At 39.7% G+C, this 18049-nt stretch overlaps 1 protein-coding gene and 1 long non-coding RNA gene across 3 annotated transcripts in view; both read right to left on the reverse strand.

Annotated features, from left to right (window-relative positions):
* LOC103458066 (uncharacterized) overlaps positions 1-18049 on the reverse strand; it is a 243167-nt gene that overhangs the window by 136124 nt on the left and 88994 nt on the right. For both annotated transcript variants that reach the window (XM_081603523.1, XM_081603524.1), the window contains exons 12-16: positions 12625-12738; positions 11876-12013; positions 11527-11691; positions 8302-8414; positions 1201-1369 (exon numbers count right to left, since the gene is read on the reverse strand). In XM_081603523.1, the coding sequence (XP_081459649.1) occupies positions 1201-1369; positions 8302-8414; positions 11527-11691; positions 11876-12013; positions 12625-12738 (699 nt within the window). The remainder of the gene's footprint in view (positions 1-1200; positions 1370-8301; positions 8415-11526; positions 11692-11875; positions 12014-12624; positions 12739-18049) is intronic.
* LOC145550075 (uncharacterized) lies at positions 5508-5962 on the reverse strand. The gene is made up of 2 exons (XR_014085920.1): positions 5802-5962; positions 5508-5649 (listed from the first exon to the last, which is right to left on the reverse strand). It is a non-coding gene; the product is annotated as an uncharacterized LOC145550075 (long non-coding RNA).

The raw sequence follows: 18049 nt of genomic DNA on the forward strand, positions 1-18049 counted from the left end.
TTTTAATGTTAGAGAAAAGTAAAAAGGTAAAGGCAGTAGTAGTTCCTTTAATAAAGCCATTTTTTAGCAATCGCTTTCTCACACAAAGTGTGACATCACCACTGCTCCTACTAGTAAAAAAGGAGTAAAAAATATTCAGTATATGTTATTCTTACATTTTCTGATATCTTAAAGAGAATGAATCAAAACTTTCCAAAATGATTAAAAATTGGCCTCAGCATTGTTTGGTACATGTCTTCAAAAAACAGACACCTTTATGAGTGTCCTGCAATGGATTGGTGACCTGCCCCATGTGAACCCCGCCTCTCACTTATTTACTGCTTGAGATAGGCACCAGCACCTGTTGAGACCCTACATGGATAAGCGTTTTAGATAATGGATGGATGGACCTTTACTAGTTGCTGGGGTGAAGACTAATAAGCAATTATTATGTGGTGAACACTGATCTAGGACTGGAAAGACCCAGACTGCAGGGAATCTGGGATTGTCACAGCTGCTGCTGAGCTGTGACCACTCACATCTGATCATCATCATCTCCAGCTGCTACCATATAAGGACAGATCTTCCTCCTGCACGGCGTCAGATTGTTGTGAAACCCTCAGCGGTAACACCTTCAGGTCTGCTGTAGCTACTTGAGCGATTTGCCCATCTGTCTGTTTCTTCCCTTCTGTCCAGTTGCCCTTCCTGTCCCCGATCCTGACCTACTCCACATGATTTGGACTTCCTGGGTTTTGACCCCGTCTGTCTGACCCTGAGATCTATAACCGGCTGACCTGGATTTGGATTCCCTGGCTCTGACCCTGTCCTATCCGACTGTGAAAAAGCCGATCCCTCAATAAACACCTGTTCTGTATTCACTGCTCAGTCCCTGCGTCCATCAGTGCCTGGATTGTGTCAGGGATGAGGCTTGTATGAACAACAATAATAGAAATGTGAATGCTGTCAATAACAGGAAGCTCAGGATTTATGTGTTCTATTTTTTACTGTTCCTAACTGATTTGAACACTTTATACATTTTCACATTGTGCATTTGTTTGTAGCTTGGTGTCTTTTGGAATTGTCTGAAGCCATACAAAAATGCAACAGGTATTTGCGTTTTGAAAGAAAATATGTCTAATAAATCTAAGCTATGATTAGCATCAGTAAGACATTAACAGAGCACTTATTGCATTAAAGATATCAAGCCTAATGAGAACTTACGTCCCATTCTTGTAGCAACACTCTGACAGCCTCTGGAGAAATGAAGAGTCTCTTTGAGATGCAGAGCTTGGTCCTGATCTGTCCCAATAGATCCAGAACTGTGTGCCGGTGCTCTCTGTATTCCAGCTTGATCCCATGGTACTTAGCAGTCACTCTCACATTGGTGAATCTGATATTGTTGTGAAAGAAACATGTATCAGGAAAATTTGACAATAAAGCAGAAAAATTGATTGTTTCATTAATTGTCTGTACATTAGTCTGTATATTATATATTATATAATAATGTAACTATATTAGTGTATTATTATAGTGGTTCTGAAAAGTCCATGTTCCCCTTGTCAAAGTTCTGAATTTTGGGGTGTAAAAATGAGACCACAATATCCACCTTATTCCTTGCACCCATAATATCCACCTTATTCCTTGCACCCTTATTCCTTGCACCCTTCTGAACTGGAAAGTGCCATTTGTCTATATGTTAGCAACTCTATCCAGCTTTCGTCCGAGATTTTAGGCTATAAAATATGTGAGCACACCAGTTATTTTATTCTTAACCCTCCAATTATGTTGCGGGTCAAATTGACCCGTTTCAAAGTTTAAAAATATTTTTAAAATAGTTGCAAGTATTTTTATTGCATGAAACTTTTTCTATTTGTCTTAATAGGTGAACTCTACATATAAATTGAAAATTTATTCATTTTACACATTTGCAGCCCCCCCTGCGTCTACTTGTTACATCAATACTGTTCGGGTCAATTTGACCCGACAGTCAAGTTAAAGTGCAAAAAAAGATTAAAAATGTCCAATTCTGTTTGTTTCCTTACAGCTATGAACCTTATTTCACCACACACACACAAACACAACACAACACACCACACACACACACACACACACACGCAGACACACACAAACCCACTTTCTCCCTGCTCTCTTTACTTCACAATGAACTGCGAGAAAGCAGGTGTTCATACAACTTTTGACGGGAACCTATTCTGTTCCCGTGGGTAAACTCCACCCACACTGAGTGGGTAAACTCCACCCACACAAACTCCACCCACACTGAGTGGACACTCAGTAGAAGTGGAGGGGAACATAAATACTCTCTGCATGACTCATTTATCTTGATTTTAATTGGCGGGTCAATTTGACCCGGAACAGTATGTGTGTCTCAAATTCAATTATAAAGATCACCCTTTGAAAAAAAAAAATTAAATGTAATATAAAAAAATTTACCAAAGATCACTTTCAAGGAAATTATTGTTTTTTTGTGTCTAGGTTTTTTTCAGTGGACATAAAAAATGTAAATCCCATTTTTTTATGTCCAAATGAGTAATTGAGTAAGTTGTCGTCATTAATCCTTAATTTCTGAGAAATAAAAAACATAATTGCACAAATTTTGATTGAGATGTTTAGTATTAGAGTTAATAATCAGATAAAAAAATGTTTTGGAGGAATTTTTTGGTTCCTGACACTATTGCATGATAAAACACTCCCCGGGTCAAATTGACCCACGAACATTATTGCTGTACCTCAGAAACGAACATAACAGGAGGGTTAAATGATTGGTGGATTTATTTCGTTCTTTGTTTCATTTGCCTTTTCAGATTGATTAAATTATTTTTAATTGTTTAAATACAAACGTTTCTTTTATGATTTCTCTGGGAGGGATAATTTCCCTGGGCAACTTTTCCCTGGGCCCCCAGATTTCAACCCATGGGCATGTCCTTTGTGTCCATCTACTAATTTTACATAATATTGTACAATAACCAATGTAATCTCCATCATGATTATAGATTTGCAAAAAAAAAAAAAACCTTCAAATTACAGTGAAATACTGCTGCTTCCGGTGAGCACCGGAAGTAAGACCCATGATCATTTCCATAGTAACCCTCCCGTGAATATGGTGAATATTATTTCAAAATGTTTTACTTATGTGCATATAAATCCTTTGTAATAAATGAAAGAGAAAATCAATAATAATGTTGTCTAAGTGTGTAGATGCGTTACATTGTAGCGCATCACTTGTCCACAGTTCTCTAGAACTCATCACTCAGAATCTTGGCTTGGCCATTCCAAAACATTCTTTTTTTCTTCAAAGCCATCAACAAGCCTTGTTGCGTTTATAATGCAGTGGAATTTTTAGTGACCTTTGTGCAAAGAGATTACATCGATCCTCTGTGAACTCCCTGCAAAGTACGGCTTTATTTAAAGATTCAGTATAATGTTTTTTTCAGGCACATTGTGCCATTTTATAGCAGTCAAGTGACTATGTAACTTCAGTTGTTAAAAAATAGCTATACATTAAATGTGGCTTAAAAGAAATTTTACTTTGATATTTAACACCTTTAAATTTTACCTCCGACTCTTTAAAAACACCTGCTCTTTCTGAAAATCTGCCTTCAGGATGTTATCACAACATTGCTTCTCTATAAACCTTTTAACATTTTTACCAGAGTTTCATTCAGAAAGAAGTAGCACGTATGATAATCTCCGCAGATGCACAGTTCCACCAGGTGTTTACTAATGGCAACTGGCTTAGTTGGAAGGAGCTGAGTGGGGAAGTTGCCAGGGAGGGGTTATCTGTAAGGCAGAAGCTTACAGATAACCCCTCGGAAACATAATGCTGTGCATATAGCTACTGTTCCCTGAAGGAGAGGAAGGAGGTAAAACACAGAGTAGAAGGCACCTTTAGGAAAATGATATGTGATGATGGGTGGCAGGCACTGCCTTCATATACCTCTGAATGTAATGCATAACATTATGTTCCCTTTCAGTCAATTCATTCGGTACAACACATAGAGCATGGGACATGTATACACCCCGGCAGAGCAGTGATCAAACCCGAGTCAAAATTATGTGTTCGTGTGAAATCTTCAATCCAGCAGAAAAAACCGAGTGAGCCACAGAAGGGGCTGTTGCATCCAGACAATAAAACCGCACAAAAGTGTGCAGGGAAGACCAGCTGGCTGCAGAGCAGATGGCACTCATAGGAACCCCTCTGAAAAGGGCTCAGGATGCTGCCACACCTCTGGTTGAATGTCCTCTCACACCATGAATAAAAGGGAGGCACTTGCTGTTGTAAGCGAAAGAAATAGCCTCCATGACCCAATGAGAAAACCTCTGTCTGGACAGAGCATTGCCTCCAGCTGGACTGGCAAAACACTTTACATTGAGTGTGATCGATGTAAAGTCGCAGTGCACATACCGAAAATGCACCCTTCTTTGCTCTTCAGAAGTAAGAAGAGGGGGATAAAACTAGAAGGCTCAATAGTAGCTGTAATCTGATGAAATCACCTTAGGTAGTGTTGAGACACTTTACCAAGGTCGAGAAAGAGTTACATGCCGTTAGACAAATGGGCCCATTGTAAAGAGTTACATTTTTGATTCTGTTAGACGCTAAGGCCCATTTCTCAAAAAACAGAAACTTATCAGGCCACAGAGACATGGTGTGATTTCAGGGAGTGTCTTCAGTCCATATAATCAGCTACCCTCCTCCTTCTCCTCAGACGCTGCACAGACTTTAGAAACTCTCCTCGAATGTAATGGTAAAAGTGTCAACTTTCAGCTGAAAGCGAATAAAATAAGTAAAGTCTGAATGATTTTGTTGGCTGATCTTATGCTCCATGTGTCAGTACAAATTTTGATTAATCGATTAGGATTTTCAACCTCTACAGTAGACATGCAGCATTTGGTCTTAAAGTAACCTTAAACCATCAGTTGGAAGCTGAATACAAGAGGAGTGCACCGAATGTGCACACACTTTCACTTGCCAAAGCAAGCAAAGTCGCCTTATATGATAGAATTTTCATATCAAGCCAACTCAAGACACTCAGCTGGAGTACTACAAAGAACCTTGAACACAACAGTCAGATCCCAGGAATGAATGCTGGACTTCATCCCTGGGCTAAGCCTGCAGAGCCGTTTAAAAAACTCAGTCAACCGGTGTCCCTTGTTGTGCGAACTGGCATATTATGGTGAGATCTTTCCATTAGCTCGTCCTTGACCATCTAATGTGGTCCATGGGTGCATGGAGAGATCCCGACTACTTGCAGAGGCCTTGGTTGATGGACGAGGAGTGGATGAGAGAACAATGACAATATCCACCTTATGTCCATCCAGAGGAGGACTCTGCAGCAAAGAAGCAAGCCTCCTTCCAAATACTTTGAGGTCTATAAAAGTAAATATGTGCCATAAAGATTTGAAATATTGAATGTTGTATTTTTGTACTTACTTTGTCAGTGTTAAAATATATCCTGAATGTCATGATTTGCGGTAGTTGGAGGTGGTGAGGCAGACGCAGTGGACCCAAGTTATGGTGAGAGAATAAAGATTTAATGATAAATAAGCACAATAAGTCCAGGCAGCACAGGTGAGCAGGCTTGGAGCTCAGAACTGGTAGAAGTTGTCAACAATAATGTTGACAAGTGGATAGACGTGAGACAAGACAAGGACCTGACAAGGAACAGAGGTGGGATTAAATACACAAGGAGGTAATCAGGGGAAACAAGACACAGCTGGGAACAATCAAGGGGTAGATAATACAACACAGAGACTCAATTGACACAGAAACCAAAATAAACACACAGAAAAAACCAAATCCTCACAGTAGGTGGTGGGTCCAGAAAGCTGCACGGACCCTCAAAGAGGCGAAGGCGGATGAGCAGGAGAACTTGGAGCACTGACAGATTGTCTGGGGACACTAGCAGAGGAATCCGGAGTGCCGGCAAATGAATCCGGAGGGCTGGCAGGCTACACAAGTACATGCCTTGGCTCGTGGTGGATCTCTGGCGGCTTGGGGAGGCTAGCCGCAGGTGGAGCGCAGAAAGGCTCGGGGACTGCACAAGGGAAAGATTCATAGGGATCACAGGGAGTGTCACTGGGAGAGAGCGACAAAGAGCCACAGGGAGGAAGCGACGAAGAGTCATTAGGAGCACTGGGAGGCAACAAGGAGCCACAGGGAAGTGATGAAGGCAAACTTACTGGGACGGAGAACCCACTTACTGGAATACAGCTAGAGACAATAACGTTGAAGATTGGATAGACGCGAGACGAGACCAGGACCCGAAAAGGAACAAGATACACAGGTAGGATTAAATACACAAGGAGGGAATCAAGGGAAATAAGACACACCTGGGAACAATCAAAGGGTAGACAGGACAACACAGAGACTACATTGACAGAAACCAAAATAAACACACAGACAAAAACCTCATAGAATATATTTTAACACTGAAAACGTAAGTACAAATATACAACATTCAAATTTCGGAGACATTTTTAATTCAAATCTAATGGTACATTTTTACTTCCATAGCAGTCGCCTGTTGCTGGGATCACGTAACATCTGGGGTATGAAATGCTCCTCAAAGACTCCCTTAGTTATTAGCAACAGTGAGTAGGGAAAAGTAGTAGTATATCGAGTATATGTGTTTTTGAATCAGTTTTGAATCTAAAATTATCATTAATCCTTTGTTCTTAACCCCTGCTAAAAGCTTGCTAAATAAAAAAAACATGACAAATTCCAAGATGAGTTGTGGGCAATCAAATTAATTGGGTAATTTTGTAAGTAGAGTTCTTTTAATGATTGTAAAAATCAATGGTGCATGCATGGTTCCAGAGTCTTGGAGGTTTTTAATGGTTACCTTAAGCTGATTTCAAACAATGCCCTTGGAGCTTATAACAAGATGCTAAAATAAATCTAGCCAAATGATAAGTGCTAGTTTTTAATTAGAGAGAGAGAGCTGCCACTAACAGGTGTGGTTCTTGGAGTTATGCAGTTGCTGGGCTCAGTTGATTGCTCCATTAACTTAAAAAGGACATGGCACCTGCAAATGAGGTAGACAGTGGCTAGATAAGCAATTCTTGACACCATCTTAAATAGATTATCCCAAAAACCACAATTTAGAGTAAGACTCAAGAGTTTAGGGATTTTCCTGACCCTTTAGATGGAGAGCTGGTCACGAGTCAGCCCAGGATCAGAAGGGAAGAGGTGGGGCTGGCTAGTACGCAACACCCTCCATCAGAGTCAACAAGGCAAGCAGAGATGGAAGCCAAATAAACCTTAGTTGTGGAGAAAGACAGACCTGGCCAGTTCTTGTAAGAACGTTAAAACATCCACAATGGAGCACTGGAAGGGAGAAATGTTTTTGCTGTGACATTGCTGTTCAAAACCCCACCATTTCTTGGGAATCACATCTGAAGGGATACCTCTAGCTAACAAGCTGGACCTCTCAGCACGGAGGCATGTAGCATCCACAATTATGGGTTTGGATGAAATACTTCTCCCTCTGCCTAGGAGAGATATTCTCTCCCAGGCAGAGAGTTTCCAAGGCTTCACTACTAGTAAGCTTTTTATTTCTACATACCATGACTTCTCTGGCCAATGAGGAGCCACCAAATTTAAGGACAGGCCCCATCTGGATCCTCTCCAGCACTGGTAGAATCATTTCCACTGGAGGAAATGATTCATGCAGAAGCACATTGGGCCATGGGTGAGCCAGTGAATCCACTCTTAGTGGAGCGTTGTCATCCATTATGGAAAAGAATGGGGAACAGTGGGTGTTGGCTTTGGTTGCAAAGCCAACACTCATAAAGGGATGGTTAAAGGTGTTTTCAGTTGGGCCACAGAAGGATGTGATATCCTACAGGCTGTGTTGTAAAGAGCAAATCGACTGAAAGGGAACTGTAGCTCCAAGGAGGTGCGAAGGTGGCACTCAGTTCACCCAGGTGTTATGCACAGCTGAATGGTTGCCATGGAGATTAAAGGATTTCCCAATCATACATGATCAAGGCAGGTATGTTTTTGATGAGGCAACAACATTATGACATGATGTAAAGCTCAGAAAAGTTGGTTTTACATAATACTGCCCCTTTAAAGTAAATTTGAATATGTCAGAAAAATTCCTTAATTAAATTAGATTAAAAGCCAACACCGAATCAAAATTGTTGTATCAGATATATGTCACATGATATGAGAGAAAAAGTTGTAAAACTATTTCTAAACATCTTGATCTTCACATTATAAATACCTGGCATTTTAACAAAGGGTGTACACTTTTAAGACCTACTATAACTTTCAAAATGTGCACATGAATGTCAATGAACCTCCTCTTTAGTTCTTCAATCTTGTCTGATGGAACCATCATGTTTCCAAAGTCATCCAGGTTTTGGAAGGACTGGAAGATTTTCAATTTCTGTGGCATCTCCTCTAAACAAATCTGCAAAGACAGGAAAACACTCATACATCTGTACAGATTTCTCTCTCTCTTTGAGTGAATGAAGTAGAGACAGGAGTGTTAGAATGAGTGAATTTTTGGGGGGTCTATTTCTACCTTTTGCTGCAAAGTGTTTTGAACACATTTCTCTGCACACAATTGATTGACCTTAGTTTAGTTTGATTGCTCCAGCCTGGCCTTGTAGTTTTTGCAGTAGGCTTGGTTTGGCATTATGTGGAGTTTGAAAAGCTGACACATTGGCATGCTGTCAGTCTCATACCAATGATTAGGTGTTCAGCAAGGCTGCTTTAGCTGTAGGAGGAGTGGTGGGTTGTGATAGTGTGAATGGAGTGATTGTTATCTTTACTAATAGTACATAAGTGAATGATTTTATAGAGACATTATTCATGACACTTTTCCACCAGTTCTTCCTCTGGTTAGTCCAGCCAAAAAGATTATCATCTGAAATGTGCCCCCGTTGATTAAAAATGTAATTGTCATGGTACGGTAAGCTAGCTTCACCAATAAAGATGGTGCTTTCTGGTTCTCAACTGTGTATACAGAATAATACACAGCTGGTGAATGATGCAGTTGAAGGGCGGGTGCCAACTGCCCTTCAACTGCAGTTGGCACCCAACTGCCTAGCCCACAGCCTGCCCACAGCCAGGTGCCCACAGGTGTTAGGCCCACAGCCTAACACCTGTGGGCAGGTGTTAGGCTGCTGGGGGCATAGGCGGCTCCACTGCAGCGATGCCACCAGCAGCTCTGCTGTCGCTGAGGCAGGCTGCAACACCTCTGTTTGTTCTGGTGTTGTTGGTGAGGATCCTGCTGCTGGTGGGACTATGGACCGTGGAGGCACTGTTGCTGCAGAGCAATAACCCTCCAGGATGCAATCTTTTATAAACTGTGATCATTCTAAATTGGTATAACAGACAGGGATATAAATAAGGACCAGTTAATGAATAGTTTAATGCCAATTCAGGGTAACTAAAAACTGATGAAGTTGAGGATAACAGCAGGTTTGATGAAGATTTTTAAAAACTGTCCCAGAAAAAGAAAAGCTCTAAATTTGTAGGAGCTAAGAGGGCAAATAAAGCAGGAGAGAGCGGTTTTGATTCTGAAAATTACCTGTCTTTGAGCCAGGATCAGCAGAATATGTATTCTCCTGCTTACTTCTTAATTTCTTACCGTAAGAGGTTTGTTTTCAACAGCAGACTGGTCAGGGTTTGACCAAAAAAAGGAAACTTTGTTGCTGTGTTAACAGATCAAACAATCACTCGACAAAACTGAAACTTGAAAGTCAGAACCCAAACACTGCTGATGAAGATGTTTAGACACATATTCCATACATCTGTTTTTTCTGTTTCTTCATCTCTATGTGTGCCTTTAATATAGGCACATTAAATTTGAATGATGCCAGAGATGAAGTAAAAGGAGCTGCTTTTTTCAAGACTATGGTTTTAAAAATGTATAAAACGTAGGTTCAAGAAACAAAGTACTGCTGATAATGAGCGTGATTAGAAGAAGGGATGTGGGAAACTGGCAGAGATGAAGGCCAAATATGAAAATTGAGTTCTGGGAAGAATGACTGGAATATTTTATGTGATGCTGTCAAAGATTGTAGTGAAAATTAATATTTGTTTTTGTGTGGAGATTTTAATTGGACTGAAAATAGATTACATCTACTCGATAGGAACCATTAAGTCTCATTCTGAATACTCTCAAAGGCTTTCACAGCTGATTACAGCTGCTGACCTTTCACATGTGTGCAGAGTTTTCAACAGAAATTAGAGAGAGTACAGAGTCATTCTAAAGACTCTTTTATTCCTGGCACAGTCGGATCATATATATTTGTTTAAACATTTGCATATTAAAAATGGCCAAATAATCCTTGTTGTGTTTTTTTTTTATCATTGTGTGGTGTGTTGTTCTGTATATATAAAAAAATTTTCATATATGGAGTGACTGCTGACATTTTAATATAGGTCTTTTAAATGATAGAGCTTTTAGAACAGCTTTTGAATATGTTTGGGTTTGTCATGAACCATCCAAATCAAAATGTTCTTGTGCCCAACAGTGGTGGGATTATGGTAAATGTTAAATCTAATAGTTGTGTCAACAGTTTATTTCCAATGTCACTAGAGACATAACCAGATCTATCTGGGATTTGTATGGTAGAACTGCAGGGTTTAACAGCATCTACAGGAAACCAAAGGTTTTTAAATTTCCTCAGATCTAAAAAGGCCGTTCTGCTCAGCTCAGCAGTCAAAGGAGCATTGTTCAGATCACATTTCATGGGCATAACAGAGATGGATGCTCTGTTTCACTTCTTTGGACTAGAAAAAAGAAATAAGGAAAGAAAAATTGCTCACTCTCTAAAGTCTGATAGTGGTTCTGCGATCTTGGACTTTTCTGATGTGAGCGATGGTTTCTTCGAAGGACTTCCTGAAGTGGATGCTATAGTTAATCAAAAACTGGAGGCTCAGCTTACTCTGCATGAGTATGCTTACTCCAGCTTACATACTGCTTTGATGAGCCAAAAGAGTGGTATATCCTCTACCAATTAATAGGTTTTCCTGTTCATTTTTACAAGTCCTGATTGTCCGTGATAGGTGAGAAATTGCTGGATGTCATCATGGATCGTCTGCAGAGAAGATGGCTGCTTTTGAGCTGCAGAAGGGCAGTCACTCTTGTCCAAAGAAGGGGGATCTAAAAGATTTTAAAAACTAGTGACCTCTTTGCGCTGCACAGACTACAAGCTCTTTTCCAAAGTCCTGGGTGCAAGGAGATGATTGTTGAAAGGTAATATTTGTGGCAAACTTTGACTGCTTTTGGTTTCAATTCAGGTTTCATAGCCATGATCCAGGTTCTGTAAAGTGGCATAGTGGGTGTGCTTAAAATGGACAGGGGCTTAAGTGCTTCATTTACTGTTTTAAGGGGAGTGATGCAAGGGTCAGGAATTCTTTATTCCATTGCAATTTAACCTTGGCTTCAAAAATTGAGAAATGATTTGTGTAATGTTTTTTCTACTTGGTGCAATGTCTCTTTAGTTGTCAGTTCTCTCTCACCCTCTCTTTCCGTTTCTCTCTCTCTTTTAGTTTGATGTGCAAGTCACCTTGAGAAGCTCCTGTTTCTCCCTTGCTTCATCGGCAGCACAGCCATGATCTTGAGAGTCACCTTGTTCTTCAGCCAGAGCTCCCTCTGTTCTTAGCAACCATCCAGCTACAGTATCCAGAGGGGCAGGAAGGCACCTGTCTAACTCAACTTTGTATTCTCGCAGCTGGATGAAAACAGAAAATGAAGACAATTTCTTTGATGTTAAACTGGGTTACAGGGTTTTTATGATTGGTAGACCATGTTTTTATTTTGATTTGCAAAAACCTAATGCAAATCAACATATCTAAGTATATGTAATGTACAAGAAACAAAATATATTTCTAAATTATATGAGAACCAAACAGAACCTTTTCACTGAGGCATTCCCATGAGTCTCTAAGAGACCTTTGATCCTGGCTTATGTTTGGAGTGCGTCCCATTGCTGTCAGTAAAGGCATGATGGGCCTACGCTGCTCATTAAAGGACACAAGAAAAGTCTGAAAAACCTAAAGAAAACATAAAACTCTGTTAGACACATTATTGACAGATTAACTCAAGACACAAATCCAAGAAAGTAAGCTATGACCGAGAGAGCTAAACATTGCAATGATTTGCTATTATGGAGTCTTCATACCCCTTGAATTTTTTCACATCATGTCACTTTTAAGCTACAAAATTCAATGCATTTAAGATAACTGTATATGACAAATAAACACAAAGCAGTTCAGAACTGTGAAGTAGCTGGAAAATCATACATGGTTTTCATGATATTTACAAGTTTAATGTTTGCAAAATATTAAATATTATGCGTAGTGAGTCACCAATATGGATTTAGAGCATATCAATATGCAATATGTAATGGTTGAAAACTTATACTTTATGTAGAGTATACATTTCCCTACCCTTTTGACACTGCTCTTCTACTTCGGTTAAACACCTCACAATACTGCACTTAATGAAAATAATCAATTATTAATATCAAACCATTTTTATTGATGGTACTAATACTGATATATCCCAATTGTGAAATTAATAGTGAAAAACTACAAAAGGTCTGAAAACTTTTCACAAGGCAAAATAATCTCAGCAGTGCAGACACTCTGGCCCAGAAACACACATGGTATCTCTCAGAGTAGCTTTCTCCTTCTGTGGAGTCCCATCCTTCCAACAGCTCATCAAAGGCCTGGACAAGCCAGCAAGTCACTTCCTGGGCACTGCGATCAGGTGTCGCCTGGAAGCATTATAAATTACACATAATAAATTACACATATAAGGTTTCAGTAGAGGCTTCATAAGTAAGTCATATGAATCCTTCTAGTGTTACTGGCTGTTCTGAGTTCTGAAGCAGAGGAACACATCCATGTTGTACTAAAGACTGGAACAAACTAGTTTAACGGAACATGTGAAAAGGATCTGGTGGGGACACAGGTGAGGTTAAATACACGAGAGTAATCAGGGAACACGAGGGACAGCTGATAACAATCAAGGGGTGGACTGACAACAGAGACAATTAACAGAAAAACACACAAAAATAAATATCTTCACAGTACCCTTCAAGGGGTGGTTCACCCACAAAGGGGCACAGCCAGGAATCTTGGACCCCATGACAAAAAATTGGGCCCTCCCTTTGCAGCTGCTGTTAGAATTTCTTAAGTCTATCTGACTCATCAAAAGTGTCACAATTTTAAAGGCTTGTAACAGCTTTGCATTCTTTGGTTCAATTCTGATACAATCACAATATTCACTAGTGAATTTTACATGCAACAGCGCACATACTGGATGCAAATAGGTTGCTTAAATTTTTTTTATTAGTTTTAACTTGTTGAAATGTCTCTCCCCACCAGCAAGTCACAGGCAATGTGCAAAATGAACAAGAAGTAATCCAGGCTTCTCAAAAAAGCTATATAGTTACATTTTGTTCGAGCTGCAGAATGCAACTTTAATATTTTTTTTTCATATTTGTTAAAGTTGTCACCATGTTGTGATAGTTTGCTATAAAACAATCAATCTCCTCCACCTCCTCCTTGAACTGCTGCTGCTGTCTAAAGAAATGCAACGTTCTGACCAAAAACAACCAATCAGAACCAGGAGGATGGTCTTAACGCTATCAATCAACCTCATTCACTCACTGCTAGAGGGGCTAATGGAAGATTTTATATCTTTATAGGATTGTTTTATAAACAATAAGAGTAATAATTGTTTTTGTTGTGCAACTATAAAAAGAGTAGGTAGACAGGACATATCCCTGGAATGATGCCAACTAACTTGTCACTGATCACAGTGTTGCTCAGTTTTTTCACTGGGACAGGGAGGAGGGGTTATGCTGGTATTGGGGCTATAGCTGCTGCTGACTGACTCATCTGTTGAGTGTGGTAAAACGTACAGGGACAAGTAAAATATATGAATTCTTTCCTTCATTCATTAGATCAGGGGTGGGCAATCCTGGATCTCGAGGGCCAGTGTCCTGCACCTCTTAGACGTCTCCCTGGTCCAGCACACTTGAATCAAACAGCTGAATCACCTCCTAAGTGCAGTCAAATTCTCTGGAGTCCTGCTAATGACCTCATTATTTGACTCAGGTGTGTTGAAGTAGAGACGCATCTAAAAGTTGCAGGAGACCTACCCTCGAGGCCTAGAGCTACCCACCCCTGCATAGTGATGGGTAGATGAGGCGTCATGATGCGTTTCGACCCAAAGCAAAACTGTGTCAATTCTGTGTCACTGAATACCGACATCTGCTGGACATTAAAAATTCCTACAGGCAACGTAGTGATTTGATGACCTAGTCTATACAATAAGATTTAAGTCTTTGTATTTTATTGAATATTATACATTGTATTATGTCGTATCTTCAGTTAAATTTTAAATATATTTGATAGACAGTCAATAAATGATGTGAACATGTACCATAAAGTGAAAATTTAAGTGAATGTTTTTGGAAAGATGATGCATGGACTGTTTTTTCCACACATTTTTATTTAAAAAAAGTTTTTACAACATTTTGAAATTTAGCCTGTTAAGATTTTTTGACAAAGCTTCTCCTGCTGTAGAAAAAAAATTAAGTTAACACTACATTTACAGCGAACCCTTGTTTCTTAGTGGTTGCATTCCGAAAATAACCCGTGATATGCAAAATCCGTGAAGTAGTTGCCTTTATTTTTTACAGTTATTACACAGCATAAATAAATACTCTACATTGAAACCAAATAACAAAACCTGTTTTCAGGTCACCGGATGTGCGTGTGCATCAATCGGGCCTTAATGTGATCCAGAGTCATGTCATTAAAGCGTCTCCTCCAAGCTGCTTTGAGAGATTCACAGCTGTATCTACAGCAGAGCGACGGATCTCATGCCATTAGACAAACTGTACTGTTGAAATACTAAAAGTAAGACTAGAGCAAAAGGTGCTGGCTATCTAGTCAGCTGTTTCCAGCTCAATTTCATGATCGACAGTCATCATCAACTTATTTTCACTACTTCAAATCAGTGCACAAACTAGCATAAACTAGGACAAACCGTTTATAAAAGAAGGCAGGCTGGTTGACCTTTTAACCCTTGTTGCAAAACAAGGCACCAACACAGCTGAGCTGAGTTTGTGCAAATAAATTTAAATGTGACGCTACATATTAAAAATTGCTTACATTTCATGCATATATAATTTAACCCCTGCTCACATTTAAATAGATTTAAATGTGAGCAGGGGTCATTTAGAGGGGTTGACCTCTAAATGACCCCTAGAGAACATTTTTCTTAATGTGACACAAACAAAAATTTTTGCTGCACAAACCAGCACAAACGTAGCCGATTTGATTGTATAACAGTTATGGGCTAGGCAGCCAACTGCGGCTACAAAAGCAGCATTAGAAGAGTGTCCTGAGGTGTGACTGAAAACAGAAAGTAGTTTTTAGTTTTGGAGTATATAATAGTGATTTGAATAAAAAAGAAACAGCAGTTCAATGAGTTACAAGATAATTGGCTCAGAATAAATTGATTCCAAAATCAAAGTTCTTTGTCCTTTTTCCTAGCTCGCCATCTTCAGATCCAGATGAGGATCTGATCAAACGTGGAAAAACCCAACCTAACAGGTCAGAAAACCCATTAAGTGTTATCAAAAAAAAAACAACAAAACAATAATTATGTACAAACTGTTAAGAAAATAAATTTAAAATATGCTAGTTTTAAAACTTAGCAACATGTCTTGATTGAAATAGCCTAATTATAGTTTTCAGATTAATAACTTATTCTTCCCTATTGACCTTTATGTTACCTGTAGTTACAGCAGATTGTTTGCCAAGATCTTTTGATCTGCCCTTTGTCTGTGTGGGAAAGAATCAGATCAGATCACACTGATCTGTGAAAAACCATAAAACAGCAGAAGTTCAGGTCAGTGGAGAAGCTCTGCTTCCACTTTAGATTAGCGGTTCTCAACGTGGGTGGTACCGCCCCCCAGGGGGCGTTCAGAGGACGGCAGGGGGCGCTGGCGGACATTTTTACAAAAGGGCGGCACTGGGATGTCTTTGGGGGGCGTTTGGTCGAAGGTAAACTTTACACCTTAAATGCACAACAATGCCAGTTTAGACTTTGAGCAACTTGGTAAAACTGTATTGTGTAACATTAAATCATGCTTGGCTGCAACGGTATCGATGGCAGCTCTTCTTCTATTCAGTGTTTGTTAGCTTCTGTTAGCTTCTTGGCGCAGCTCCGTTCTCCTGCTACTGGTAGCTAAAACGATACCCTCACCCTGTATCCCTCTGAAAAATGAACCCATTTAAATAAAGAAATAAAGAAATCCCTTCATGGGTGATACGACGATAGAGAGCGTTCATTAGCGTTAACACCGGTGCTGTAAGTGGTCCGGTATGAAACGGGGGTGATAGAACAATGGTACCGCAGCACTTTTAAATTTCAATAATCAGAATGCAGAAATTGTTTACGTTGCTTTAAAGGTTTATGTCAGTCTGCCTTTTCCCCATCAATATGCTTCCCGACCGCCCTGCACCTTAGAAGCTTAAAAAAACAAGACTCTGAAAAACTCTAAAACTCTGAAACAGGAGAAGCGGAACATAAAACGGAGCAACAAACTAGATGTGAATTATGGAATAAAAACAGAGAATCCGACGCTGAACAGTGAAAAAATCAACACATGATGTGAAACACATGACGATTAGGCGGCGCAGCAGGTGATGAGTGAAGATTACTGATGGTCAATAAACGATAAAATAAATCTAGCAACAGGAAAGAAACTAAAGTGGACATAGCAATAAACCAAGAGAGGATAATACTAATCAAAGGAAACTAAATGGAAATGAATGAAGAACAAAATGCAAGAATAAACTAAGAAACTAAAGTAAGTACAGAGGAACAAACTGGTATGGCAAGACCATAAAAATAACAAGCACAAAAATCAAAACATCTACAATAGTGATCGTAATCTTAATAATAAAATAATGGTCAGTGCAAAGTAGCCTGCAAATTTTTTGGAGGGGGGCGGTGAGGGACCTGAATAAAGGCTAGGGGGGCACTGGCCCGAAAAAGGTTGAGAAACACTGGTTTAGATAAAGGTGACAACTGATGTTAGATCTTGAAAACAAATTGCAGGGAGTTTCTAACTTTAAAGAAGGTCTGAGACAGCTCCTGGTTGGATGAGCAAAGATACGCCTTATTTGAATAAATTAAAGTCAAGAATACACCTTTACTATAAAAGTTTGTACACAGGAGTAACAAATTAGATTTGCTCTTGCAATTCTCCAAAATAAGCAGAGTTTGGGGCAACACAGGAAGTGGCCCCCAAAAATAAAAGTCTTGACTAAAATTGACACCTATTTTGTTTGATTTTATTAAAGTGGATGGGCTGGTTGACCTTTTTACCTTTAAACTTTATTATCTTCAAAACCAAAGCAGCACAAATGAAAATTTTTGCTGTACAAATGGCGTCGAGTTGACACCCATTTTGTTTGATTTGAAAAAGGTGGGGGGCTGGTTGACCTTTGATGACCTCTAGAAACATTTCTTTATAGTTTTATGGTAGCAGCACAAACGAAAATTTTTGCTGCACAAACCAGCACAAACATAGCCCAAATATTTGACACCAATTTTGTCTGATTTGAAGAAGGTGGGGTGGCCAACTTCACTCAGGTCGAATACCTCCGTAGTTCTGGCCGAATCCTTCTGTCATGAAAAGTGTTGTTTGAGGTGTGCATGGATGCGGAAGGACCCAGGGTTGAGGTTCAAAAACGATGGTTTTAATGATAACTGTACACGAAGTATAGGCAGCACAGGTGAGCAAAAACGCAAGGACCTCAGACACTGGTAGCAACTGGAAACACAGGAATGAGGCACACAGAAATAAGTGACAATAGACAAGGAACCAGCAGGGTTCAGGTGACACAGGTGGGGTTAAATGCACAAGGGAGTAATCAGGGATCAGGAGAGACAGCTGGTAACAATCAAGGGGTGGACTTGACAACACAAACAGACAATTAACAGAAAAACACATACAAAAATTGATATCCTCAGACTTTAACGTCTACCATCTGGTTCTT

Source organism: Poecilia reticulata, chromosome 22 (genome assembly GCF_904066995.2).
Source record: "Poecilia reticulata chromosome 22, P_reticulata-male-v2, whole genome shotgun sequence".
Taxonomy (NCBI): Eukaryota; Metazoa; Chordata; class Actinopteri; order Cyprinodontiformes; family Poeciliidae; genus Poecilia; species Poecilia reticulata.